The 27,707-nt window shown below is 43.2% G+C and overlaps 3 protein-coding genes across 11 annotated transcripts; 2 read left to right on the forward strand and 1 right to left on the reverse strand.

The window, feature by feature from the left end:
- Nucleotides 1-74: 74 nt before the first annotated feature.
- Nucleotides 75-2,598, forward strand: LOC144004199 (uncharacterized). 2 transcript variants are annotated; one of them, XM_077501223.1, is made up of 5 exons: nt 75-239; nt 356-571; nt 640-861; nt 1,817-2,059; nt 2,130-2,598. In XM_077501223.1, exons 2-5 carry the CDS (start codon nt 560-562, stop codon nt 2,232-2,234), a joined length of 582 nt encoding a protein of 193 aa, XP_077357349.1. In that variant the 5' UTR covers nt 75-239; nt 356-559; the 3' UTR covers nt 2,235-2,598. The 2 variants fall into 2 exon arrangements, with proteins under 2 accessions (XP_077357349.1, XP_077357350.1); XM_077501224.1 differs by lacking the exon at nt 75-239 and having other exon boundaries at nt 275-571.
- On the reverse strand, nt 935-25,837 carry arhgef15b (Rho guanine nucleotide exchange factor 15b). 8 transcript variants are annotated; one of them, XM_077501221.1, is made up of 25 exons: nt 25,766-25,837; nt 25,062-25,361; nt 24,497-24,704; nt 24,271-24,412; nt 19,156-19,355; nt 18,342-18,563; nt 17,202-17,466; nt 16,939-17,114; nt 16,113-16,227; nt 9,758-10,197; nt 7,626-8,468; nt 7,506-7,551; nt 7,376-7,428; nt 6,836-7,041; nt 6,597-6,757; nt 6,377-6,529; nt 6,174-6,303; nt 4,179-4,253; nt 4,010-4,102; nt 3,784-3,941; nt 3,498-3,662; nt 3,356-3,426; nt 3,160-3,264; nt 2,437-2,623; nt 935-1,175 (listed from the first exon to the last, which is right to left on the reverse strand). In XM_077501221.1, exons 10-24 carry the CDS (start codon nt 10,119-10,121, stop codon nt 2,463-2,465), a joined length of 2,784 nt encoding a protein of 927 aa, XP_077357347.1. In that variant the 5' UTR covers nt 10,122-10,197; nt 16,113-16,227; nt 16,939-17,114; nt 17,202-17,466; nt 18,342-18,563; nt 19,156-19,355; nt 24,271-24,412; nt 24,497-24,704; nt 25,062-25,361; nt 25,766-25,837; the 3' UTR covers nt 935-1,175; nt 2,437-2,462. The 8 variants fall into 8 exon arrangements, with proteins under 8 accessions (XP_077357347.1, XP_077357346.1, XP_077357344.1 ...); XM_077501220.1 differs by having other exon boundaries at nt 935-2,286; XM_077501218.1 differs by having other exon boundaries at nt 935-2,623; nt 25,062-25,209; nt 25,268-25,361; nt 25,766-25,814.
- On the forward strand, nt 13,620-27,507 carry hdlbpb (high density lipoprotein binding protein b). Its single transcript, XM_077501214.1, has 28 exons — nt 13,620-13,704; nt 14,821-14,899; nt 15,745-15,846; nt 16,126-16,277; nt 16,946-17,161; nt 17,235-17,441; nt 18,361-18,576; nt 19,159-19,365; nt 19,977-20,084; nt 20,281-20,385; nt 20,471-20,549; nt 20,612-20,751; nt 20,829-20,933; nt 21,003-21,116; nt 21,182-21,268; nt 21,335-21,466; nt 21,542-21,760; nt 21,930-22,151; nt 22,228-22,446; nt 22,872-23,013; nt 23,080-23,207; nt 23,294-23,398; nt 23,456-23,590; nt 23,658-23,801; nt 23,874-24,053; nt 24,311-24,427; nt 24,512-24,673; nt 25,139-27,507. The coding sequence occupies exons 3-28, from the start codon at nt 15,771-15,773 to the stop codon at nt 25,229-25,231; spliced, it is 3,810 nt and encodes a 1,269-aa protein (XP_077357340.1). The 5' UTR covers nt 13,620-13,704; nt 14,821-14,899; nt 15,745-15,770; the 3' UTR covers nt 25,232-27,507.
- The last annotated feature ends 200 nt before the right edge of the window (nt 27,508-27,707 follow it).

Genomic DNA, 27,707 nt, shown 5'->3' on the forward strand with positions numbered 1-27,707 from the left:
GCTTTCCGTTTTCCTCTCAACTTTGACGACTTTCATCGACCACCTACACGGATTCTCAACGATTCTTGTTTTGTTTACTTAACTATATATCCTTGGCTGCTTTAATGATACGCGTCTTATAATGGCCCGCTTATTGTTTCATCACATTATTGAACAATTACAAACGAGCTGAAAACCAGATAAACTAACCTGTGAATCGTCACCATTCCAGGGAGTTCGCCATCTGCTGGGGATATGTGGTACTGTACCCAAATCATTAATTTCTTAATTAACTTTTGAACCGAATGTTTTAGAGCATTAATTATCAACCCTGGTTCTCGGGGCACACTATCCAACCCGTTTTCCACGTCGGTAGGTGAGGATCGTGACCGTCTTCTCCAGAGTTTGCTGATGAGCTACAATTGGAATCACCTGCATACAAGCGCTGCGATTTAAAAAACAAACGAAAACTCGTTGTGGGCGGAGTTAAATGTTGTGATTCACCCCACGTTGAAGCAGACCTCTGCAACTGAGCCAAAGGCTACTCGAGCTAATCAGAACTTCGTCCAACTTTCGGACCATGAGCGAGAAAGTGAGTGTCCCACTTGACTTTCCCGCATGTAGCTAAAGCATAATTGGCATCCACATCCCTCAAAACAGAGACCTCACCGTGCAGTGCAGCTGCCGTCGTCCCACAGGACCCTGCAGCAGCCCTCTCAAATGCCTTTGTACATGGCTGCAGGCCGAGCACCCTCGCGACCAGGTTTGTCCCCGGCTTTGACCCCAACTTGTTACCGGGACTCCTCTTCACCTCCTCCCCCAAGTCACACCGAGCCCACGCCGTGGGGGGAAACGATCCCCAACACTGCGAGCCATTTGGGGGTAAGTGTCCAAAACCAGAAGGTTCCAACAACCTTTTTGACGCTGAGAAATACCTTTTAGGGCTTCCAGTTAATACACTTTTGACATCAATATTTTATTTCGATACATCTCTGGCATTTAGGCCTGCAGGGCTTTTACATTTTCAAATGATCACGTCGACAAAATACATAGAAAATCACAATGTCTCGTCACTGATGAACTATTTTTAGAACAGGCCTGGCTACTGTACTCATTTGTCGAGTAGAGTAGATACCGTCGGTGGAAACGAGGCTGCCTGGTCCTCGGGGCAACCGCCGGCACCACCTTGGTGACCCCTGCAAGTGCACAGTTTTACATATGTATACATATTAACATTAGTTCATGTCATTAACATAATAGAATAAATTAAAATTGAGATATTTTAACTTAGTTTATCTGGTGTGAATAATAAAATGGAAACTCAAACAGTTCTACATTTAAAATCATTCTACAGTATTCGACAATGGGTTAATGTGTTCAGTTTAAAAATAAACAATTATTCATGCATTTACTAATTGATTAAATTGGTTCACTCGTTTAGTGTAAACAAAGTAACACAAAAATAATTTATACATACTTTACGGATACATAGAAAATAAATGTATTTTATAGACCATTAAACCTTTTATTAAATGAGTGATAATTGATGTATTCAGTGTAAAAAAAAAATTAAGGCACTTTTACATTGTTTAAAAATAGTATTGATGAAATTTAAACTTCTACATGCAGTATATTGTATGGTTTTAATTTGTGTTCAGTGTAAAATACATTTTTTTACATGTACAATGCATTGAAAAATAAATAATTGGTTAAATATTTAGAACAAACCAATTATAAATAAAAAAAAAAAAAAAAAAAAACTATCTGGCCAATCTGTTTAATAATCAAAGAAGCAGAAAATGTTGCAACCCCTGATCGGTTATTTTTCGCTCTCTAGTCGGCATTGCGCAACTTCCAGCTCAACCTTCCCTCGCCGCTCACGTGCACAAGCCCGGCTCCTCCCACTCGAGCCGACCCCTTCCGGCGTGGACCGCACGCATTCCGCGTCCTGGGCGGCCCCACCTGGGTGAGGTCCAATGACGACGTTCCGACCCAGATGGTTCTCCAGTTGAGCGCTCAGGAGGACCGGGCCGTCACTTGTCTTCTCGCGCTGGGCTACCAAGACCCGAATGATTCTCAGGTGGGCTTGCAAAATATCGGCCATTTGTAAACCTCCAATGGGAATGAACGAACAATTGATCAAATCGAAGGTCGGCGAGGGGACACCCGACGTTGCGGCAGCGCCTCCGCAATTCCGTCGACTGGACGACGTGGAGCATTATGACGAATTCCTGCTGCCGATTCCGCCGCCGTGAGGAACATCTTTTGGCGTCAGAGCATAAAAACGCGTCCCAGAACGCCAAGCAACTGTTGCGTTTGGATTTATGTACACTTTGTTATTGTTGTTTGACACTTTTTACAATGGAAATATTTCACAGTGCAGCATTTGTGTGTACATTCCATTTCAGCATTAAAACACAAGCAGTATCAATAATTGTCCATTTTGTCACTGGTTACCTGTGTGATGAAACTGAACGTCCTAATTAAAGTTTCTTGACGGTTGTGACCTGGCTGGCGGCCTGGATGACTCGATAGCGCTCCTTCAGGTTGCGCCTCCTCACATGCTCGTTGGTGATTTCGATGATGTTGCTGACGGGGAACCAGCCCTTCTGGCCGTCCGACAGCCGGATGCCCTCGTACCAACCTTGGGGGGGGGCGGGGGGGGTCGCCAAGCACACAAACGGGGCGGAAAAGCCGTTCTGATTTTGTTCATGCAGGAAAAGATAATCAATAAACTGCTAAAGTGCAGGGGTGACGGTTGCGGTAACGAGGATCGAAAAGAAGGACGGGTGCGAGGAGGGAGGGTCCGTGTTAACGATGCCAGCTGCAAAATCTGTCTGTAATTCATTTACATTTTCAATTGGCAATCAGAATTTTTTTTAAATACTCATTTTAACTCACTTGCTCCCAATAACTTATAAATACGTTTTTTAAGTGTCCCAAAGACGTATTTATACGTTTTTTTTTTATTTTTTGGTTTGTTTTTTAAATGCTAGAGCTTAAATAAGGCTTTAATGCAGCCTCAACTGCAAAGAACGGTTGCAGAAATGGTAGTTATTACACAAATGACCAGCAGGTGGCAGCAGAGCAAAGTAGCTCAACCAAGCACCAGCAATGCGTCAATGTTCAATTGCCAGTTAAAAATGCAAATATGGAAGGATCCCGGCCAATTTGCCTTACCCTCGTTTGTTTTGCGTATCACGTTGACAATCTCGGTGGGCTCCAGGTTGAGCTCGTCGGCCTGTTGGGCCACATACTGCTCCACACACTGTACCTGAGGACAGTCTGACACACACACAAACACGGACACAATGAATACTTGAAATCAAAAGCAACTAACAAGGAAATGTGACCGTTTGGTCCTGTATGTGCTCACCCCAGGCATCATAGACCACGTCATCTTCCTCTTTGTTTGGGAAGGCTGCCATCCACCTGTGCATGTCTGGCCTGACCCAAAAGATGAAAACAATCTTGAAAGTGACGTTATCGTTGTTATTATCGACGCTTTTGTTACTGACTGCGAGGGCGCTTTGATGAGGCGTTCGATCATGCGCCCGTTGTGGTTCTCCAGCAGGATGAGGTTGAAGCAGTTCTCAAACGGCCCCGTGCTCCTGTCGTCCTCCAGGGGCTGAACCTGCACCAGCGAGCGGTGGGCGTAGTCCAGCACCACGAAGCGCTCGGCGCTGTTAGAAGCAGGGCAGGCCAGGCAGCAAAATAAGCAGCGCTTGCGCTAAATTTGAGGTTTTGGGAGCACGCTTGTCATGACCAAAAAAAAAAAAAAAAAAAAAAAAAAGTGTCTCTCACCCCTTCTTGCTTGTGGTAATTACGAGCAGGTCGTTAAAGAGGAAAACGTAGATGGGGTTGAACTTGACTCTCATTTGGAAGACGGTTCCTCCTCGGGACATTTCCTGGAGTTCTCCTTTCTTCTCCAGGAATCGAGTCTGGGAAATGATGGGGATGGCCTGCAAAGGAAGCGATTGTTGGAATCTGGTCAATCCGTTATGCAAAACGTTAAAGCAAGCCCGCTTACCTTGAGCTTGTCGAACTCGAGCGTTTTGGAGATGAGGATCAACTCCTCCATCTGTCTCATCTTCCCCACTTCTGTGTTACACTCGTCAATGATCTGTGCAAGCACCAATGATGTCAGTTGCCTTTTGCATCCAATGTAACCCAAACTATGAGTCAGATCGTGACATCACCTTGGAGACGGAGGCCAAAGCCTTGGAGGCCATCTGCTCCTCTTTCGTCCCCTCTTTTGTTCTCTTCAGGATGTTCTGGAACAACAAACAAACAAACAAACTACCTGACATTTCTCTCCGTCAGATTGCCAACAAGAGGTTACTTGTGTTTGCGGCGAGACTTGACGGGACATGTCGTAATGAGGACATTCCACAACCCAACACAGTGCGATGATCTCCGACGTTGGCTTTGAAAGGATTCGCCTGAAATGCTTGCGGACAAAATGTCAGAGTGACAAAACGGGCGTGTTTGGTATGTGCTCGGGCTAAACCAGGGTTATAATAGTTTTTCATGTTGCATTATAGCTCATTTTCATTTCATTTGGTCTTTTTTTTTTTTAAATCAGTCCGTTTTCATTAAGTTTTAGAACAAGTTTGGATTTATTTTATTTTTTTAAATGCTTCATTTTAGTTTTGTTTGTGTGTTTTTTTTTCTGTATGGCGTATTTTTCAAGTGCGAAATAAAAAAAAAAAAAACGGCACTAAGTCTTATGTAATAAATAGGGCTGTGTATCGATTCAGATTTCCAAAATCGATCCGATTCAGGATTCACATTGATTTTCGATTCCGTTAAGGATTTCATGCAGTACAAATTTTACTTTTATATGGAAGAGATTCCCTAAAGTACCAATGCTGCAAAATAGAAACTTCTTTCTCTTACTTGGTGCATTTGTAAAAATATGAATATTTACATTTATAATTAAATCCAATAAAGTTACATTAATCATGTAACATGTATGTTTTATTTAACATGACCTGATTAAAACAGTAAATAATAATTGAACCTAGGGGTGTGAATTGCCTAGTACCTGACGATTCGAATCACGATTCGATACCGATTAATCCCGATACGAATTTATAAGTCGATTGTTGTGATTTTTTTTCATTCAAATTTAGAAAATACTAATCAGTAAGCTTGTAGAGTGTAAGATTTATATGAAAATGTATTTATTTATCTGAAATTTCAGTCTTATAGAGGTTGTAATCTGTTTCATGTTTGAACAGCATTAAAATAAAATATTAAGGCTTAATGTTCCGTTCATATAACATTCTTCCATGCTCAAGGTGTGAATCCGAACCCGAAGTCAGACGTTTTGTTGAATATTTTTCCATTAAAAATGGAAGTTTAAAAATCGATTCACACATACACAAAAAAAAAAAAAAAAAGGCAATGATGATAAGACGTTGAATCGGTAAGACTACCGAATGAACAATTCTGAGCTCTTTAAAAAAAAAAAAAAAAAAAAAAAAAAAATCGATTTTTTTTTTTAATTGAATCGATTCGAGAATCGCGCGATGTGGTATCGCGATATATCGCCGAATCGATTTTTTTTTAACACCCCTAATTGAACCCAATTACAACTGCAGCGCTATGTAAAAAAATTAGCAAAAAAAGCGACATTTACATTGCTGTGACAGATATAGATAAGGTTCCAGTGGTTAATAAATAAAAACAAATGTACCTGTATTATAAGAGACACAGCCATATTACATAATAATTATGCATCCATATTTTGTGTTTTTATATCCATTTGGCGCATTAATTTACTCGTAAAAGCCATATTAAAAGTAATGATTCATGGTTTTATGAGTCGATATTGGGCTATGAAAAGGAATATTGATTCGATATTAGTATATCGATATTTTAGACCCATCCCCAGTAATAAAGTAAATTAAACTAAAATTCTCAAACAACTGTTTCTTCTGTACGGACGAACAACACCACTGACGCAGTTTCAGATATTTTTTTTTAAAGCAAACAAAAACTTTTTTTTCAACTTTAGTTTTCGTTAGCTTCCGTCAACTACAACCTAGATGAAGGAATCATTTTCATATTTCGATTGCTCGAACATCTCAGTCATTCAGGTCATTTCATTCTCAGGGCATCAAATTGATGGCAACTGGACTGCTTTGTTGTCTTACGAGATGTTTTTAATCCACTTCATCCTTCCTCACCTCAATCAGCATTTTGATGCGCGTTATCCGCTGGAACGGCAGCAGCAGGAAGGACATGAACGGCAGCCGCTGGCACTGAGGCGACTCCTGGAGGCGATTGATGACGGCGGCAAAATGCGTGTTGTTCTTCCTGCGGCACACGCACATGAACGTGGGCGTTGGGCGCACGTTGCGCGAGAAGAGAAAGCGAGGCGCGGCCGTACATGAGCGAGGTGTACGTCTTCTCCTGGTAGATCTGGTTGCGGACGTAGTCGATGTAGGCCGGGAAGTTGTGCTGGGAGTGGTAGTGGATGATGTCGCAGATGTCCGAGAACATGATGTTCTCAAACACGCGGTCCTCCAGGTCCTTCAGGAACCTAAAAGAAAATTGCCACGTTGGCTCCCTGACCGCATTTTCACGCTTTCACCTGCTTCTCCCCTCACCTCTCGCTGACCTCGCGCACCCGCAGGACGTTGGAAAAGAGCGGTTTCTTGTCCCGGATGACCAGCGTCTCTTCCAGCTCCCGATTCTCCAGGAAGTGTTCTGTCAGAACGTAGAGCGAGCGAAGGTAGGAGGCCTCCGACGTCAGAACCTCGAACATACTCTGCGTGGAGCAGCGAGCGCATTTCAAGGCCACGTTTGCCGGAGTCCAAAAGAAGCCAGCCGATGGATCCACCCTCACCTCCTGGTATTTGCACTGTTCTGGCGTGAGCTGCTCCAGGATGCCACTTTCCCGCACCTTGGGGAGGTTCTGCCACAGGGTGCCCTCGTTGCGACCCGGCAACTCCGTGGTGTAGTCCGCCGTCGTCGTGCTGATGTTCCGGCAAACCGTCTGCCGGCGGATCTCTTTGGTGATGACGCTGGCCCGGTAGGTCTGGTACAGAGGCTCTAATGGGGTGACAAACAAGCAAATGCGCTGCCTCGATGCAATGCCCTAAAATGACACAAGGTGGCTCCAAAGCTCTGATAAATATGAAAGTAGCCACTGTGAGAGATGACGTAACTATTTATGTAACACATTTAAAGTACATAACTCCACGTGTTCATTCTTAGCTTTGATGCATTCAGTGAGAATCTACAATGTAAATAGTCATGAGCAGAAAGCAATTGACACACCGCGTCTAAACTTTTGGCCTGTACTGTACATGCTTTGGTTTCTTTCATTTCCCGCAACTAGCGGGGGGGGGGTTTACTGCACATGTTTTACAACTTGATGACTCACCATTTTGCAGCCGGGACTTCCAGCTGTTGGAAAGTTCTGGCTTAGTCACACACCTGCAACAGGAAGAACGAGAAGACAAGATTAACGACGACAAAATCTGGTCCGTGTGTATGATGGGTCGCAAACTCACGGTTCTTCCGCTGAATCCTCCTTCCCTCCTTCACCGTTCTCTCCTTCTAAACGACGAAACACATGTCGGTCATCATTTACTGACCCCGCAGATTGAAGGAATTGCACGTTGCTTACAAACCGTTTCGCTGCCCGGCGGTGTTGTTGCTGTAATCTCCCTTTGGCATTAGCGGCGGGGGTCTGTGAGGCAAAAGTGGGCTGGCCGGGGGCCGAGGACTGGCTTGCAACGTCCGCTCCTCCGCCGCGGCCAGGTGCGCGAAGCTACGAGTGTCCTGTGTCATGGGCATGCGGGGAGGGATGGCAGGCGGCGCGTCGTCACCCCCCGACCCTGAACCGGCATCCCGCTGGACCTCCGGGGGCTTAAACCTACGAGCCGGCGTGGGCAACCTGACTTGAGGAATGTCCGCCTCCTGAGCGGCTTTCTTATTGTAATTGGGATCAACTGTGGGTATTCTGGACTCATAAATATCTTCTTCTTCCGTGGTGGGTTTGTGCTTGATTGGCAGAAATGTATTCAGTTTGGGGAGCACAGGGGAAACCTTAGGATGTAACATAGGAAAGTGAGGTCCCGGGTCCGAGAGTCTTCTCGGCGGCTCGCTCAATATCACACCCAAAGAGTTTTGGAACTTTGCCTTTTCTAGCTTTGCCTCCTCACTCGCAGTATAACCCTCGACCTCCTCATCATCAGCCTTGCTGCTCCCCTCATCTCCCTCCTCCTCCGCCTCCGCATGCCTGTCACCATTCTCGCCGTCCGACCAGGCCAAGTCGAAGCCTTCCTCCTCCAAGAGCTCGCTGCTGTCCTCCCCTCGCAGCGGCACCCACACCAGCTTCATGCCGGGCCGCTGCAGGTGACACGCGCAGCAGCAGCTCGGGTCGCCGCAGGAGCTGGGAGCCCCATCTGGAACATCCTCGTCCTCTGCTTTCCCGGCAACGGGCTGGGCGTCCACCTCTTTCCCATCGGGGTCTGCAGGAAGCAATGTGGAATTTGTTGCTTAGGGCTTTTTTGCTTTCTGTTTGGACTGTCGAGTCAGCTGCTCGCTCTGTAAACACAGCCCAGCGCTTAAGTGGCATCTTTAAATATGAATTAGTTTGGAGGGCCGCTATGCTAAAACCAAATACGGACCAATGACGTGAGACTGGTGAGAGGGAGAGCGGTGAAAGAGGAGCACATTTTTAGATTCCAACTTTGCAGTTGTTTGAACATCTATGCTAGTTTTCATTAATCTGATGAAGGAGATTTGCATTACAGGGTAACATTTAGTTCATGGACTTTCATTTCATTCACTATCAAAACTTGTTTTTTTTAATTTGGTGTCTACATGGCAGACTTTCGGGTCAAGAAGATCTTCCCGTCGATAATGAAGGTACACCATATATATATACACACCAATGTATTAACTTGCCTCATCAAGAAAATGGAACAGTGTTTATGAAACATGCGTTGTTGGTCAACACATGCGAAACATCTACATATAAACTGTAGGCCTGTATCTTAACAATCAATTTAAAATAACCTATTTTATATCTTGTATTTTCTTTGACATTTTTATTTAAGCGTGAGGTATTTTTTACATTGACATTTGACCTTTTAACATTTTGATGAGCACCCCTGTTTATTTTATGATATAAATATGAAACGGACCAATAAAAGAAAAGCACGATGCCTGGACTTTGGACTGCTCTCACTCAATTAAACAGTAAGCACACTATAATAATGGTAGTCAGTTGTTGTGGTTTCTGGCATGTGCAATATGTGCAACTGCATAGGGCAGCAGCGTGTCCATAATAATTTAAAAAACGCCTTTAAGCGTCATAATGTGTCTGTAAAATATTTGTAAATGTATGATTCCAGTTAGGACCTCTGCTGTGTATAGTGAATATGCTGCTCTGGGTTACATCTTCAACCACCTGAGGTTATGACAGGGAATTAAAACAGGGAAGTGATCTTGTTTCATAAGACAGAAACGTCGAGAACCGTTTTACATTGAAAGCAAGCAACAATTCACAGAATGTCACCGGTTCTGTCATGTTGCTTATTGTTGACGGTACCTACGATGTGACTAATTTACACCAATAAACATATCAAGATGATCTCTCTTACGCACACATACACACACCAAATATGAAACTAGTCATGTGACCAGCAGAACCTGTTCATAGTTCTAAGAACACGTCTGCCGCACCTACACAAAGCGGTACACCATGGCAGAATTCTTATTTTTTTTAATGAGTGTAATTAGCGCACAAGAGTACCTGAGCGACCTCCTTCGGCGCAGACGCCGTCGCCGTCCTCGGATTCCGTGCTCTTCGCCTGCGGGAGGCGTGTCCTCTTCTTGGGCAGCGGAGGCGGCTGGAGTGAGCCACTGCCAGGAGCCGGCTTGAGGCTTATCATTGGATGCTTTTTCACCTGCTTTCGCGTCACTTTTGCCGGCGCGACCCGGTGTTTGCTGAACTGGTTCACCATCCTCTTGACATTCACGCCCGAGGGGCTCACGGGCCTTTCGTCCTCCTCCAAAGGGAGGGAGGATGCTCGCTCCATCGGCTTTGGGGGGAGGTCCGGCCTGGATTTGACCTCGGCTAACTGGGCAGGTGGCTGAGCTGCTTCCTCGGTGGACATGGTAGCGGGAGAGCGTCTTGTCCGATCAGAGTCCAGGCTCTGAGGGAAATTGACCGCCTGAACACGTCATCCACACCTATTGAGGAGAAATTAAAAGACTAATTAGAGGAAAGTAGAACAAGAAGATAGCATACACTGTAGAGTGCAACAGTGTTTCCCAACTGTTATTGTACAAAGGCACAACTCATTCATTTTAAAAGCACACTATTAATTTCAATAATATGTTCTATCACATGAAACTACTTTTTTTTTTTTTTTTTTTTTTTAAATCGTAGGTGTAGTAATCGTTAATTATATTACATAGATCACCGTCACGCCATGTCTGACATGTTCGCCGCCATCTTTCTGCTACAGATACCAGAAGAACAACTTCACGAGTATAGTAAATTAGTGGTAGGGTTGCGAAGTTGTGTACTTCAAAATACACACGCTTCGAATTTAGGTTGTTGCATTCTATTAGTTCACTACTAAATGTCACTAAATTCTACACACATACTATATTTGTAAAGTGCTAGCGTGCAAATTTGTTAGCCCATGTCACGTCAATTAGTGCTAGCATGTTATTGAAGCTTGTATGCTAGGTAATGCTATTAATGAGCTTCATATGAAGGTGGTTTGTTTGTGTAAAGTTAACTACTGAATACTGTCATTTATGTAACAAGGGTTCATGTTTCTGTGTGGTAAAAATTTGTGTTGGTGGTTTATGATCCTCAGTTTTACGTCATTTACTGTCATCTTGTGGCCTCTTTATGCGTTTTCTTCACATACTTTTGCTTTACGCACAAGGTCTCGGGCCTCGTAACCAGTGAGAGTTCACAAAAGCAGGAATTTATCATACACTGTACAGTACCGTATACTGCAATAATGATCTGCTACTGTAGTTAAATTGCATCACTTCCCGAGGCACATTTGATAATCTTCTGTTGCACACTGATAGTTTCACAGCATAATACGATTACAATCTCTTGTAAACAAGGAATTGCCACGAGGCCTGGAGTGGAAAATTAACTTTACACAAGTAGTCAAGTGCTTCTGCTGTCACTCCCTCACAAGCCCAGATATTTAAAAACAAAAACCAAAAAACAAACACTTAAGATGGAAGACTTTGAGCGGCTAAATGTGTCAAGGACATTAGCGCTGATCACCAAACAACACAAAAATCCAACCTAAGGAGGCAAAAGTATGACAACAATTGAACCAATACAAACTGGTCGAGTCCAGCTAATGTATACAAATCCTTGTTACGCTACCTCAAAGGAAAACACTTTTGACTTGATTTCTACCAAGCGGCAATTAGTCAGTAAAATAAATTTGTCGTTGCAGATTGCACATAAAATAAGATGTGATAAAGCGTACGGACAGTCCCTCGCTGTGCCAGTTTCGACACCATGTTCTTCGAGAGAACGCAAACCAGCTCGTCCGACCAGTTTGGAGAACGGCACGCGTGTGCCACTCAAGTCAGTCAACTTGTTTGGAGGAAAGGAGGTGGTTTCGGGTTTCATTCTGGAAAGATGGGGGGTTTTGGGGCGGGTGAGACAAACTATACTGACAAGACATTTAATTGTCAAATTTACCATTTTACTCCAGTTTTAAGGACATAAATATTGTGCCCTTGTAGGTTTTGCCATTGTCCAATGTGACAGGAAATGCCACCTGCTTTTTTTTCTCACTATTACACACACACTCTTTTGTTATGTAGTCAGTCATAGACGTGGTTGAAAGTACAGATGTTTGTTTTCAAATATATACACTCTTAAAACTGCTGGGTCAAAAAAGTAACCCAATGGTGTTATTTTTTTTTTCCCTCTCCCCATATCACAATCTGACATCCTCTCTTTTGTCTCCCCTTGACCTGATTTGTTCAATATCCAGTCTAGTGGACACTTAACACACACTCAGGCCAGGTTCATTCCTGTAAATATGTTTGGACCGTAAATCCGATACATATCGAATACGGCGTGATGCTTTAAATCTGCCCAGCTTGTGCAAAACTCTTAAGTGCCTAAAAGGGCTTCCATTAACACAATGATGCAGTGTGTGCGATATATGGGTGTGAGTACCATCTGTTGTGGAAATCGGTGGGTCAGTGTGCATAAAAGTATGTGGGGGATGCTTTTAAGAGATGACAACCATAACAAGCTCCACGTTGGTCTGTGTATGGACAAACAGACACACACAAAGGCACATAAAAGGGGTGGGGGAATTGGGGAAAAAACATCCCCCATTCATATGTTAATGAAATGTTACTAAGCATTCTGTGGCTTCCAGTTTCATGAGGAATTATTAGTTAGTTACTACTACAAGTTTAACTCCCTTTTTATGAAATGACATACATACCGGTTTGCTCAGTAGTTCTCAGCAGAGAATGTTTGTTACGCTTTAAATGAATTTATACCGGGCAGTAGTGCAATAAAATATAAGTATTTCATTGCACACAAGCGGCCCCGGCACAGTTAAGTTGTTAGTAAAACGTCCAATTAAAAGAAATGAAATAAGGAAAAGAAAACTCACCAGGATAGGTCGGACGCAAGTAAACATTACTTGGCAGTCATTCGGCTGCTGTGCGCTCCAACATTATTGTTTTAGGCGAAACGGCTTTCACTCGTGTTTAGGATTAGAAGTCCAAGCGACAGAAATTCAAATACTGTACGAGCTAAATGAACAATATAACTACAAAATCCACCCCACAAAAAAAGTTACAGGACACTTGCCGGTCCCTCAACCCACAATGGTTTTTTTACTCTTCTTTGTTGTATCCGGCAGAAGGAGCGAGTGGAGCGGACTGAAGACAGGACAACACACCCTCCCTCAACGGAGATAAATATAATCAAGCTTCGCGATTTAAAATCAACAATCCCGTAATGAATTTCAAAATAAAACATTTACACGGAATGTCTGATAATACTTTGGTAATTAACTTTTATTGTGAAGGCTACAACACCACAACCCGGGTAATAGTATGCATTTTGATACAAACCTCAACAACTTACTTTTAACCAAGTTTACGCTTACGAACAAGGTATTTGCCATTCACAAAATATTAAAAAAAATATTATTTTGTATTAATTATTCATTTCATGTGAATAACAGACACGTCGTTCTGAGTCTGACTAATGAAGTTGTGCATTAGCTGTGTTTTACTTTGGAATGCGACTTCCACCTAGCGTCCAAAACACAAAATACGCGACACAACAACAACAAAAAAAATCAAATCATTTTACGTTTACTGTTTGGACGCAGTCGCACTACCTATATATTTTTGTCAATAATAGCTTTGTTAATGATAGCTAAAAAAAACAAAATACTAAGAAACTTTTTATTTTTATTTTTTATTTTTTTTTAAGTTTTTGTGACCACTGGTTATACTCTTATCATAACTGCATTATAATCACTGGGGTCTATTTTATTTGGATGCTGTGCTGGCGTAAACATACTGCGGCAATTGGCTGGACAGTCTTCGGCCGCAGCGCATCTCGTCGTATCACTCCGCCCCATCAGGGGAAATGTTCCTAGACCAATCACATCAGTGTTTACACCATCACTTGTCAAACTCACACCCTCTGATACAATTTCTCTCTGTAAGGTAGGAGACCTTTGCATGTTGTTTATTATTTACATTCTTCTCAAAACGACAACACCGTGATGGATGCTGCACGTCCTCCGCGTCGGATAAGAAGCCAGTTCGCAGCCACAAAGAGACGCAGGCAGGGTTAGCAAGGTTAGCGCCACCGGAGCTAGTGCGCTGGAGCGAGCGATCGGGCTGCTGGCTTGTTTTGGTATTGTTTTTGATCATAAGAAATGTATTTGCGCCTTATCATCTCTGTAGCGACGTGGGTTATTTGAGCCATATTGAACATAATTAAAAAAAATTAAATGTAAAAAAATTGTTAGCTTTCAAGCCAACCGGCATTCACGGCCAAGCCCGAGCGTCTAACGCAATCGACCGGCTAGAGATTGGATTAACGCCACCCCCCAAAAAAAAAAGAAAAAAAAAAAGAAAAAACTCAGAAAGTACCACTTTAGGAGGAACGCTTTTGTGTTAGCCCCCTCCGTCTTCCTTTCTTGATCAGAGATCTCGAATGCACATGGCTACATTGAACCCCCGTTTATCCTCATTACCCATTGGTTGAACTAGACGAAGATATCAAATAGGAATATGCAAATTCAATGATTGCCAAACATTATCAGTCTAAAACAAATGCCAAACTCAAGGGCGAGTTCTGGCCCGCAAAAGCAAATAAGAGTGTCAGCTTCCATAATTAAAATTGTTGTAATTAATGATATTGAAATACTGCAAATATTTTCCTGCCACCAACCCTATTTAATTAACAATATTTGAACAAATTGTTAATCTCGACTGTGGATTTTAAAACTAGTTGTCAATGAATTTGTTGTGCAAATGCTATAATATGAGGTAATTAAGCGTGTATGGTTTTGCTGTCATAACAGCTCTCTGAGCATTGCCATGCTAGCATGTTTCATTACTTGGAGGCAAAAATGAGTAATGTAAGGTAAACACTGCACTGTATAGATTTCAGCTATGTACTACAAGGCACTTTGAAATCTTTATAGATGAAAACTACTTTGACAAGTACGAACAAGCCAAAAAGTTACTATTTAAACTGAAAATGCTGTGTCAGGATTTGCCGAATGTAGCTGCTTTCATGATTGAAAGCGTTTACGCCTGTCTTATGTTCAGGAGCTGAAAAACGGACTTGAACTGAAGCGCCTACGGTCGCCTCTACCTGGACGGACTCTCTGGCAATTGACCTTTGCAGGTAAAACACCGCACCTGTGTAGCCGTTGATGTTAGAGAGAAGCAACAATTAATTGACTTCTGTTTTGATAATCAATTTTTTGTTTTTTAGACAGTAAATTGTCAGATTTCCGTGGTTCTCAATGAGAGCAGACGGATATTTGTGGCTTAATCAAAACAAGACATCTGCCTTTACTTTGGAAAACAAAGATCAACATTTTCTGACATGTTACAAACCAGTAACTGAATCATAATACTGTATATTTGTAAAAAATTTTTATTGTCAGTTTGAAATAATGTATTTGTAAATGCAGGGATTTTGTCCTATTAAATCGGGGGGGAATCAACAGATTAATGATGATAGTGAACATTTTAAAACATCTATGAAATTATTCTCTCACAGCTGCTGAGATTTGAAGGCTTTTAAAAATATATTTGCTGTTGAGACTATCACAAAATGCAGCTGCGGAGTTGGTGGCAATGTGCTCCACTCCACTAAGTTACAAACAACGTCAAGTAATTAATTGCCTTGTCAAACGCAACCAGTCGGGAACGAGTTTGCTTGTCACAAACTAACTGTCGTTTGAAGGCAAGTTTAAATGCGGTCACATGAGCTAACTTGTCGCTCAAGTGAGGAGTTTGGACAAATTGTACTGTCGTGGAGGTTTTCTCTCTCTAGTCTGGGTAGCTTTTCGAGCACTCTTTGCACACAGGCCCTGTCACATCTGCTGGCTGGGTATGATTTCACTGCGCGCCTGTTTTTTTGTGGCCATTTGTTTTCTGTCTGCCTTGCACACACATCATAGAAGCGGTCACAAACTTATTGTCGAGAATAAGCGGTTATGTCATTTGACTCTTTTGCCTCAGTGGAATAGCGGAAGAAGTCTTGAACCATGAGCTCAGTGGCAGTGTTGACCCCCGAGAGCTTTGCGGAGCACCGCAGCGGCCTGAAGGACCGGGAGATTACAGGTAATATTTTGGGGAGCCCCCCCCCATGGACTGTGAACTGCAGGGCACATCTCAACAAACAACCATCCATCCACCCATTTTCTATTGCAAGTAACCTCATTAGCGTCAAAGGTAAATGGAGCTTTTACTAGCTGCCTTTTACACAAGTGGCCAGCCTGGAAAGTCTGCTTTTATTTACGACTTGAGACTTGCTTGCGAGTCGCACATATGCGACGTACTTCCACACCTCCGGCAAATACGTTGGCGTACTTATCGGTCTTCCTCACCTGTTTGGTGCAGGCTGTGTCCCGGAGGATGAGGCCTACATCCCCACCTACCTGGAGGCCTTCCCCCCGCTGCCGGAGAAGGGTGCGCCAGGGGAGAAGGCAGGGGAGGCGGCGCCTGCGTGGGGGAGCAAGATCAAGCCCATTAAAGCGTCGGTCATCACCCAGGTGGGTTTGCAAACATTGCACTCATCATGACCAGTTTTCATTTTGACAAGACATTTTAATTTAGTTTTAGTTAGTCTTTCGACTAAAATAATTTAGTCATCTGAGTGTATCTTAGTTTTAATACAATTTTAGTCGAAACTAAAGAGCAATTTTAGTTGACTAAATTGACAAGTCGATGTTTTCTTTCAGTATACATTTAAACTTTTATATTGAAAATTATAACGCACCCATTTGTTACTAGTTTAAACATGTGACATTTAACACAACAGTGACTGTTTTAACTGACAATATGCCGTCTTAAAACTTAGTTTTCAGTAAAAAAAAAAAAAAAAAAGTGCATAATTGCCTGAGATTAATCTTACAGCTGCACAATGAATGTACAGACGTTTGAACATTAAATAAAGTGCAGTGAACAGTATCTGAGTGGTTCTTTTCTCCCATCTGCATTTCATTTCTTCTTCTGATTGAATTTTGTGAATTTCATTGTAGTCATTGACGAAATTTAGTTATCGTCATCGTCTCAATGAATGGCTTCTATTTTAGTTTCATTTTCGTGCGGGAAAAAAAATTGTGACAAAAAAAATAAGAAAATTTTCAATGAAATTATCACCAATTATGACTGAACAATCGTCTCTTAAAAATAAGCAAGAGCCTGACTTACGTCGCAGGTGTTCCACGTGCCCCTCGATGAGCGCCGCTACAAGGACAACAGCCAGTTCGGGGAGGGCGAAGAAGCAAAAGTGTGCTTGGACATCATGCAGCGGACAGAAGCCCACATTGAGCTGTCTCTGGCTAAAGACCAGGGCTTGTCCATCATGGTCACTGGCAAACTGGACTCTGTCATGAAGGCCCGCAAGGACATTGTAGCACGACTGCAGACTCAGGTTAGATCAGGTAGACAAATAATAATAATTAAATCAGCACCATGCCAGTTTATCTCCTTTCCTGTGTCCCCAGGCTTCAGCCACTGTTGTCATCCCCAAGGAGCACCATCGCTTTGTCATCGGCAAGAACGGCGAAAAGCTGCAGGAACTGGAACTGAAGACGGCTACCAAGATCGTTATCCCACGCTCGGACGACCCCAGCGCCAACATCCGCGTCACCGGTACCAAGGACGGTATCGAAAAGGCGCGCCATGAGATACTGCTGATCTCTGCGGAGCAGGTTGGACATGGGGAAGGCCAGCTGGCTGTGTTGGAGACATTATTGTTACTGATCAATTCAGAATGTTTTAGGCTTCTAATGGGTAGCAGAACACGAGTGAGATACCGATATTAATTTGCAATAAAAAATTATATATATATATATATATATATATATATATATATATATATATATTAGCACTATTTTTTAAATTACTTTTTCTTTTAAGTTTAAGCATATACAGAATAGACAGCGTAGACAAAAATTGCAGGGCGCTTCCATCAGCGTGTGTTAAGCTAAATTAAAAACTTAGTAAATATTTACCTAAACTATAAATAACGTTTTAAAAAATGTCAACATAATTTCTTAATTTAGATTTTTTTTTTTTTTTTTTTATAAAAAAGTGCAGGGAATTCAGTCAGCATCATGTTTTATAAAGTGGAAATTAAAATAAATTCATAAATGAAAAATGCATGCTAAATTGCGAATGTAGCTAATTTTAGATTTTCGTCATGGTTCGTAAAAGGTTTCAAAAGATCTTCACAGACGGGGAAAAATTGTCTTAATATGTTCGAAATGTCTTTGCGACAAATAAAAACTGTCTGCAGTGCGAACATCTTGCAAATCCTGATGAAAACCCTAAATTTGCTACGTTCACAAGAATTCACCGCCCAGTGCAATGCCAGCTTTATCAGCCTTCAGATTCGTAAAAAGACAGATGCCAATATTTGTCAAAATACCAAATAACGGCACAGATAATCGGCCTGGCCAATAATCAGTTTATCCCCTAATAAAAACTAAACCAAAATGAAGCATTTTTGAAAAAATAGTGCTAAAAAAAAAAAAAATTCAATCTAACAAAACTCAATTTGAAATAAAAACTATAATGAAAAATCCCAAACTATTCTAACTCTGGACTACCTCCCTTTTGACCCATCAGGACAAGCGTGCTGTGGAGCGTCTCTCCCTGGAGAAAGCCTTCCACCCCTTCATCGCCGGCCCACACAATCGGCTGGTGCAGGAGCTGAGTCAGGAAACGGGCGCTCGCATCAGCGTCCCCCCGCCCAGCCTGCCCAAGGACGAGATCGTCATCACCGGGGAGAAGGAGGCCGTTGCCCTTGCACTTGGGCGCATCCGTGCCATCTACGACGACAAGGTGTGGAGACATGGGAACACATTCAAAGCTTCTTTCACTCCAAAAACTCATGAAGTTGCTAATAGAGACCAAATTGCAAAGTTGGCAACACTGACTGCTGCGCCTTCATAACTAGTTTCACCGTTCACAGCAACGGTAGTGGAAGTATTGCATGTCTCCATTAAATCATCTATAAATATATGTTAGAAAATTGAAAAAAAAAACTTAGATGTGCATATTGTAGCTTTGTTCAATGCTTTTGTAAGGGGTCCCTGGGATCAGAAAAGGTTGATAACTCCTAAAAATGCAGAAAAGAATTGCACAAAATGTATATTCTATAGACATTTAATGTGAAAAATAAATAGCTGTTGCTAATGGAAGTGTTGAAAAAAAAAATCAAAATCATAAAACAGTTGTTTAAAAAACTTGAAGTTACATTTCTGTTATTGGAAATGTTTGAATCTGTTGCCTAATTTGGTAAGACAGGCTAAAATGTAGAAATGTCGAAGTAAGAAGGGAAAAAATGTGACAGAATACTAAGAAAATGTTTTTTGTGGGTACAGAATCACATAATAAGAATAATTTATTTTTCTTACCCACCAGAAAAGAAAAACCACCACAATCTCTGTGGAGGTGAAGAAGTCGCAGCACAAGTACATCATCGGCCCAAAGGGCAACACCCTGCAGGAGATCCTGGAATCCACGGGAGTGTCAGTGGAAATGCCCCCCCTGGATTCAGGCTCGGAGACCATCATCCTTAGGGGGGAGCCCGACAAGCTCGGGCCGGCACTCACGCAGGTCTACTCCAAGGTGAGAAGAAAAAAAGAGTTGCAGCGGGTCCTCACTCCATGGCAGCAATGTAACCAGAAATAGAATTAAGTCAGAATGTAAGACTAGTCTGTCACTAACGTACTAGTTACGAGAGGATGCAATTTCTGTAGAAATTGTACATGAATGCTAAAGAGCTAATGCTGAACTAAAATGTTGTGTAATAAAAAAAAAAAAAAAAGGTTATAGAGGTGTATATATATATTTTTTTTAAATGTATCTGTTAAATTTGGAATTTTGCTGTGGAAAATGTGGAATACCATATTGCAAAGAATGATTCCCATAATAACAGTAAACACAGGGTGTCCCAAAAATAGATTCTTGATCATATTTTAAAATGCATAAAAAAAAATTAAACAAAATTAAATTGGTCTTAATCGGTGAATCAAACAAATCTGGAATTGGTCTAAAGGAAGTATGTTGAATTAATACATTTCAACTACAAGATAAGCATCGGGGGAGCCATAGTTTGCTGTATATTAATAGTTAAACTACTGACAATGGAAATTTCTGATGTTTTATGGAGGACGGGCGGGGCATGAAGTCAAACGTCTGATGTTAACTTTTTTTCCCTCTCCCATAATGCCGTGCAGGCCAAGAGTGTGATGGTGGTGGACGTGACGGCTCCGGCCTGGCTGCATCGCTTCATTATCGGCAAGAAGGGACAAAACATCGGGCGGATAACACAGCAGTTACCTCGGGTAAGTTAGAATGAAAGTTGGACGACGACCGCACAGGTATCGGTCACACTGATCCAATCGACGGACAAAATCCTGCTTCAAGGCTTCACATCATAAAGCCCTCGCCGAAAACATGGGCATCCGTCAACGACGGGGCAGGCGGAGAGACGGAAGCGCCCACCTCTGCATGCTGTTAATTAACAATAGGTGTGTTTAGGTTCACATCGAGTTCACCGATGGCGAGGAGCGCATCAGCCTGGAGGGGCCGACGGAGGAGGTGGAGCAGGCTCAGGCCCAAATACAAGAAATCATCAAGGACCTGGTGTGTGGGGAATGTCCATGTCCACTGTCCTCTTCTCTTTCTGACACCTTTCAAGTCTCTCACTGCGTCTTTTACGTGCTTCTAGCTTGTGAGGATGGACTACACCGAGGTGCTCATAGACCAGCGCTTCCACAGGCATCTCATTGGGAAGAATGGTGCCAATAGTGAGTATCGCATTCAGAAAAACAAACACATACTGTAGTTGCATTCATCTGTTATTTTCCAGTCAACCGAATTAAGGAGCAGTACAAGGTGTCGGTGAGAATCCCGCAAGACTCTGAGCAAAGCAGCCTTGTCCGGATCGAGGGAGACCCCAAGGGTGTCCAGCTGGCTCGCAAAGAACTCATCGAGATGGTCCAAAGAATGGTGAGTCAACGTTTACGCTGACAGATAGCGAGAAGGAGTGGAAGAAAAAAAAAAAAAAAAAAAGCTTTCAACTCCAGGAGAACGAGCGGACCAAAGACCTGATAGTGGAGCACAAGTTCCATCGGACGATCATCGGCCAGAAGGGAGAGAAGATCAAAGAAGTCCGAGACAAGTTTCCTGAGGTGAGGGTCTCTTGGGCCGTCTCAGTCCTTCAGCGTTGCAGAACCAAGTCTAATCCAGTCAACCTCCAGGTCATCATCAACTTCCCTGACCCGGCGCAGAAGAGTAATGTCGTTCAGCTGAGAGGCCCCAAGAGCGAGGTAGAGAAGTGCGCCAAGTTCCTCCAGAAGATGATTGCCGACCTGGTACGACAGCCAAAACGCCACCCTCAAAACGACTTGACCTGACGCGCACTTGAACCTGTATGCAGATCGAGAATAGCTTCTCGCTCTCGGTTCCCATCTTCAAGCAGTTTCACAAAAATATCATCGGCAAAGGCGGCGCCAACATCAAAAAGGTAAAAGGCAGAGACATTTTGGGAGCATGTTTCGGCTGCCGTGTCCTCAAAACGTGACGTCGACAGATCCGCGAGGAGACCAACACCAAGATCGACCTGCCCACTGAGAACAGCAACTCCGAGGTGATCGTCATCACGGGCAAGAAGGGCAACTGCGAGGCAGCCAGAGATAGAATCCTCGCCATCCAGAGGGAACTGGTGAGTTTGAGCCTCGCAGACTTATAATAGCAGTTCTCACTGACGCCTCGCGTGTCTGTGTCTGTCTTCCTCCAGGCAAACATTAAAGAGACGGAGGTCATCATCCCGGCCAAGCTACACAACTCCCTAATCGGCTCAAAGGGCTGCCTGGTCCGTGCCGTCATGGAGGAATGCGGCGGCGTCCACATCCACTTCCCCGCCGAGGGCTCCACTTCGGACAAGGTCACCATCAGGGGGCCCGCCGGCGAGGTGGAGAAGGCCAAGAAGCAACTGCTGCAGCTGGCTGAGGAGAAGGTAGACGACAAATAAATCCAGAGAATTGCTGTTGATGGGGCTCACTCTGTCCGAAGGAAGAGCTAATTTTTCAATACATGGTATTTTATATTCTATATTGTGGGCAAAAAAGATGCTCAAAGTAGGAGTCGGTATTGGTTTCACTTCACGTTTGCTCTCCTCCATTCAGCAAGTCAACAACTTCACAGCCGAGCTGCAGGCCAAAGCCGAGTACCACAAATTCCTGATCGGACGGGGCGGGGCCAACATTCGCCGCGTACGGGACAGGACGGGCGCCCGCATCATCTTCCCATCAGCTGACGACACGGCGCAAGAACTGATCACCATTGTGGGGAAAGAGGAAGCTGTTCGTCAGGCACAGAAGGAACTGGAACGCCTGGTCAAAAACCTGGTAATCGTCTTCACGTGGCTAGATTATTTAGCTTATAATCCCTGCCACCCGTGTATAAATGGAATATCCTCTCAAGGATGACGTGTTGGAGGATAGCATGGATGTGGACGTACGCCACCACCGCCATTTTGTGTGCCGCAGAGGCCAGGTGCTGCGGGAGCTGGCCGAGGAATACGGCGGCGTGGCCGTGAGCTTCCCTCGCACGGGGGCCAACAGCCAACGGGTTTCCCTGAAAGGAGCTAAGGACTGCGTGGAGGCCGTCAAGAAACGCATACGGGAGATCATCGAGGACCTGGTAGGAAGCGTTGACCAATCCCAAATGGATTTGGTTAGCATGTCCCCATCTCATTCACAGCCCAACTAAAATGGATTTTTGGCACTGAATGAGCTAATGAGGACGGGTGCCGCAGAATGGTCCCCTGTGGGCTATGGAGGACCAAAACTGCCAAAATTAAAAATAAATAAATGAATGAATGAATGAATAAATAAAGTGAAAATAACAATGGATAAAAGAAATATAATTAAAAAAAATCAATATGTTAAATGTTTAAATGGTTGCCAGCCAATCATGTATTTATTTTTAATTTTGGCAGTTTTGGTCCTCCATAGTGGACCACCCGAACTACAAGTGACCCGTGATCAAAACAAGTTTTCCCTTCCTGGTGCTTTCCAATGTTGTTGAAGCATGCTGTTGTCGTCTTCTGCTCCTCCCATGAGCAGGAGTCTCAGGTGAGCGTGGAGGTGACGATCCCACAGCGCTACCACCGCGCCATCATGGGACCCAAAGGCAGCCGCATTCAGCACATCACCCGCGAGCACGAGGTCCAGATTAAGTTCCCCGAGAGAGACGACGCCAGCGCAGGTTCCAAATGCACCGTCTCCGTCCCGCGCTTAGCACTGCTTTGACTGTTTCGAATCGTCGTCCAAGGTCAAGAGGCTTTGCCGCAGGAGAACGGTGATGTCTGTCCGGACGCCGAGTTCGTCCCCCGGAAGTGCGACGTCGTCACCATATCGGGGCGAGCTGAGAAGTGCGAGATGGCCAAAGCAGCCCTGCTGGTAGGTTCTTGCAGTTTATGATGATCTAAACGTCCCACATCCCTCGTCACGTCCGTTTGTTTTCCTGTGTTATTCTCCTCCTTCAGGCTTTGGTGCCCATCACGGAAGACGTGGAGGTGTCCTATGAGCTTCATCGCTACATCATCGGGCAGAAAGGCAGCGGAATCCGAAAAATGATGGAGGAATATGAGGTTACTATTCATTGTCCTCAATGAAATAATAGAGGGTAAGGTCCAAATTCTTTGCAGGTGAACATCTGGGTGCCGCAGCCAGAGATGCAGCAGGATGTGATCAAAGTGACGGGATTGGTAGCCAACGTGCAGCGAGCCAAGCAGGGGTTGCTGGCCCGGGCCAAGGAGCTCCGGGCAGAGCAAGAGGACCGGGTAAGTGTACACCTTTCCTCACCAAAGTCCCAATGTTCTCACAGAGATTCGGGTTTCTTGGTCACAGGTGCTGCGGAGCTTCAAGGCGACCATATCGGTCGAGCCCAAGTTTCATCCCAAGATCATCGGCCGGAAAGGGGCCGTCATTTCTCAGATACGAAAAGATCACGACGTCATTATTCAGTTCCCCGATAAAGGAGATGAGCAGCAGGTGTGTGGCCGTACCGATGCGGGTCCAAATAATATCTCGATTCATCCGTTTTGTGTTTTTGCCATCTCTCAGGACCTGATCAACGTCTCGGGGTACGAGGGGAACGTGGAGGAGGCGTGTCAGGCCATTCGGCAGCTGGTGAGCGAATTGCAGGAGATGGTGAGCCAAGATGTGCGCCTGGACCCCAGGACACACGCCCGCATCATCGGCGCCCGTGGCAAAGTCATCCGCAAGCTCATGGAGGAGTTCAAGGTTTGGCTGGCTGTTTACTGATTATAGTTAGGACAGAATGTCAGTTTAAAAAAAAAATTTTTAAAAAAAAATTGTTTCTTCTAGGCCTTATCTGAGTTTTTAAATGTTCACTGGAAAATTTAAAGAGGGCCTGCAAGATTTCAGTCTGCAATTGGTCATTTTGCGTGCCTTATATTTTGGAATAACGGTACTAATGGTTGGTTAACTGACAATTTACCTTTATATTTAAAAAAAAAATGCTTGTGGGTGTTTTCAAGGTTGACATCCGGTTTCCTCCGACTGGCTCCGACGAACCCGACAAAGTGACGGTCACGGGCCTTCCCGAGACGGTGGACAACGCCATCGATCACCTGATCAACCTGGAGGAGGAATACGTGAGAGATTTTAGCTCGTCCGTTGATCGGACGTGACGAGGACAGCGGACGCGCTTCACGTTGACGCACCTGCGACTCTTGTAGATGCTCAGCGTGACGGAGACCGAGAGAATGGCGGCGTACATGAAGCCTCCGTCGCGCTATGGAGGAGGCGGGGCCGGCGCAGGGGGACCGGACGACGGCAGCGGGACGCCGGCGAAAGGCTTCGTGGTGCGTGACGCCCCCTGGAACGCTGCCGGGAACAAGGTGAGACCTGACGGCACCACACGTGTGATGCCTGACGGTGGAAGTGGGATGGTACACAAAAGAATCACTTAATTAAATGTTTAAAATCTGCATAATGTAACATTAAACCTTTTTAATGAAGGAGGAAGGCGATTTTGGCCTTGTTTTTTCCCATTTTCCCAAAGTGTTTCAAGAATAGTGTGACTGTATACTTCTGACTCATGAACATTTTGTTTAAAAAAAAAACATTTTCTCATTACTCTCGCATTTAGCAAATACCGGTGTACAGGGAAAGTTTAGTAAGAAAAATAAACATGTCAATTTTATGCATGTAGGCTATACAGTATCCTTTTTAAAAAAAAAAAACCTTAAAAAATTATATTAAAAAAAGAAGAAAAAACAGATTTACATTAACCTGTCGCTGGTCTTTTGTCTGTCCTAATGAGAGTCCGACTGGTCATATTTGTGTTGGTGGCTCGTTTCCAGGCCCCGGACATGAGCAGCGCAGAGGACTTCCCCACATTTGGTACAGGAGTGGCGCCCAAGCTGACGTCCGTCTGGGGCCCCAAGAAATTCTGAGACACAACAGAATTCTAATTGCTGCTGAGTGCTCACCTTCCTTCTTTTCATTCATCTTCCTTCGTATACTTCCCAAACCAGCCGCTGCGCTTTCTGAGAAGAGGAGTTCTGTTCTCCTCCTTTTGCCCCACTACAAAAGGAAAGAAAAGAAAAGAATGTTGCACTTCATAGAAACCTTCGGGCGGGGGATAAAACACTTTGGGTTTTGGCCGTTGTACAGACAGACAAAATCTCAACTCACTGCTGTATGTTAAAAGTCTTCGCATATTTTCCCCGCATTGGCTGCTAATGGAAAGCCCTTTGAACATTTAATTGATATCGTTGATATCCATCTCAAGGGCCACTCTTTCCTCTTTGACGTTACGAATAAGACAATTCAGTACACAAGAAGAATACCAGTATAGTATGAATAGACTCAAGTGGTTTCCTTTGATTTTCCCCTCAACTTCACCACAGTGAAAAAAAAAAGTATACACAAGTTAAACAAGTTACTTTAACATAAAGTCAAAGAAACAAAGCAAACAAGTTACATACCTCATTAGCGGCACAGCGCAGGTGCGTCCTAGCCCATGAGCGTGTGACGTCTTTGCTAACCGCTAACGCAGCAAGCGTGAGAGCGTACCAACAAGATTTACACTTTTCAAAATAAAAGCTCACAAGGAAACACCATTGTACTAAATAGCTTACGCTGAAATACTTCATTATGACAGTATGTTCTGTTCACTAATTGTACTAGCAGCACATGGTTGTCAACTAGTGCAGTTTTGTCTCACTCGTAGCAATGTGTTTGCCCTACAAGTAGTTTAAGCTGGATATCAACAATCTCAAGTAAATGCTAAAAACAGCTTTGCACAACTGTGTGTAAATCCTTACAAGACAAACCGGCTGCTGTAGTTTTCTTTAAAAAAACAAAAAACAAAAAAAAAACACCCTGATGACAGGCGACATCCTGCACTGATTATTTGTTGTCAAGGTTTATTTATTCTCAGACATGAAATAGAGCCATTTTATTTGGACTACTGTGATTTTATGTTTTTCTAAAAGCAGCCGCTTGTAGCTTATGACGGATGTTCATCAGGGTTTGAGAACATGTTATCAACAGTTACTGTATGTCAAAAAGAGGTTGTTTTTTTGCTATTTTTTTAAAGGTTTTTTGTTTTTGTTTTTTTTTAATTAGTGGCGGCATATGTTGCGGTCTGTGTGTGAGTGTGTGTGTGTGTGTGTGTACTTTAAGAGGTATATTTGAATGAAGCAGAACCAAACTTTGAAATGGTTTTAATCTATATTTTTCTCAGAGCTCCTCATTAATGTTTGATATTTTTGTCAACACAAATGCTGCTTGCCACCCTTAAAACAAACAAACAAACAAACAAAAATACGAAAAGAAGCCTTCTCCGTGCGTTTTAGTAATGATTGGAAGCATTTTTTTTTTCCTTTGCCCACTATTGGTTTTAAAATATCTTACATACTTTTAAAGAATGCTTTTACTTTCTGGGGACTCGACGATAATGATTATCATTGGCTCTAATTCCCTGGCCGACTCAAATCTGGTGGCACGCGACGTAAATCTGCACATATGCGTCTTAGAACGGGTGTTGGTAATTTCGCAGAAGTGTGAAGATTTACAAAAAAAATTGAATATGAATAAAAATGCGTTCAATAGACTGATTCCTACAACAATTCAGAGGGTTTGATGCCCTCTGTTGTCATATTTATAAAATATGACACAAATTCACCAAGCTGCGCCAATATTTAGACATATTTAGGCATTTCTACGAAAATAGAGCCCTACAACTCCCATGAGGCTCAGCGACCTCTTGCATCACGTCCCAATCTGGCATGACGGAGGCTACAGGTGGCGAGTTCCACTTTTAATAAAGACGTATCCAAAGTGACCAAAACTGTATTTTACCGGAAAATTGTAAATATCAAATGTTAAGATCCAATCTGGTACATAATTTGGTGTTTTAATAGCAGATGGCAGACTATGTAGCCCAGGGATGTACTGGATCCTAACATTACCTGCAGTTGGCTACAAATACTGCGTCATTGGTTTTATATTGTTTTTGTTTTTTTTCTTCTTCTAAATAATACAAGTCTTTGTTTCTTGATGCTTGTCTAATTTTAAACGACAGGACAGTGACAATTTCTGTGAAAAGCATAAATGAAAACACTATTGGCCTTAATAATTAAGAAATCAACAGCATTTTGACAACAGTGTGATTGTGTACTGCAATAAAATGTCGGTTTCCTACTCTAAATAAAATTTGACAGAAAAAGAAAATGTCCCATGTGTTCCCCCCGCCTTTTTTTTTTTTTTTAAGTGAAAAACAAACATCCAACTGGCGATACTGTCAGTTTTGTCTTTATTTATATATATATTTATAGAAATCAGGAAGATATTTATATAATATACAATGCAACATACAGGGAGAGGAAAAAAAACAATTTACAAAGCAGCACTGGGCCATAAATT

This window comes from Festucalex cinctus, chromosome 16 (genome assembly GCF_051991245.1).
Source record: "Festucalex cinctus isolate MCC-2025b chromosome 16, RoL_Fcin_1.0, whole genome shotgun sequence".
NCBI lineage: Eukaryota > Metazoa > Chordata > Actinopteri > Syngnathiformes > Syngnathidae > Festucalex > Festucalex cinctus.

Bases quoted from the DNA above. Each gene is read 5' to 3' on its own strand.
- LOC144004199 (XM_077501223.1), top strand. The intron at 862-1,816 runs GTAAGTGTCCAA...TTCGCTCTCTAG, and splicing joins ACACTGCGAGCCATTTGGGG to TCGGCATTGCGCAACTTCCA. The intron at 2,060-2,129 runs GTGGGCTTGCAA...ATCAAATCGAAG, and splicing joins AAGACCCGAATGATTCTCAG to GTCGGCGAGGGGACACCCGA.
- arhgef15b (XM_077501216.1), bottom strand. From the start codon at position 10,121: ATGTCCACCGAGGAAGCAGCTCAGCCACCTGCCCAGTTAGCCGAGGTC. The intron at 7,552-7,625 runs GTTTGTAAGCAA...TTCGTCGTTTAG, and splicing joins CACCGCCGGGCAGCGAAACG to AAGGAGAGAACGGTGAAGGA. The intron at 4,103-4,178 runs GTGATGTCACGA...GTGCTTGCACAG, and splicing joins CTTTGGCCTCCGTCTCCAAG to ATCATTGACGAGTGTAACAC.
- hdlbpb (XM_077501214.1), top strand. From the start codon at position 15,771: ATGAGCTCAGTGGCAGTGTTGACCCCCGAGAGCTTTGCGGAGCACCGC. The intron at 21,117-21,181 runs GTACGACAGCCA...ACCTGTATGCAG, and splicing joins AGAAGATGATTGCCGACCTG to ATCGAGAATAGCTTCTCGCT. The intron at 23,802-23,873 runs GTGTGTGGCCGT...GCCATCTCTCAG, and splicing joins ATAAAGGAGATGAGCAGCAG to GACCTGATCAACGTCTCGGG.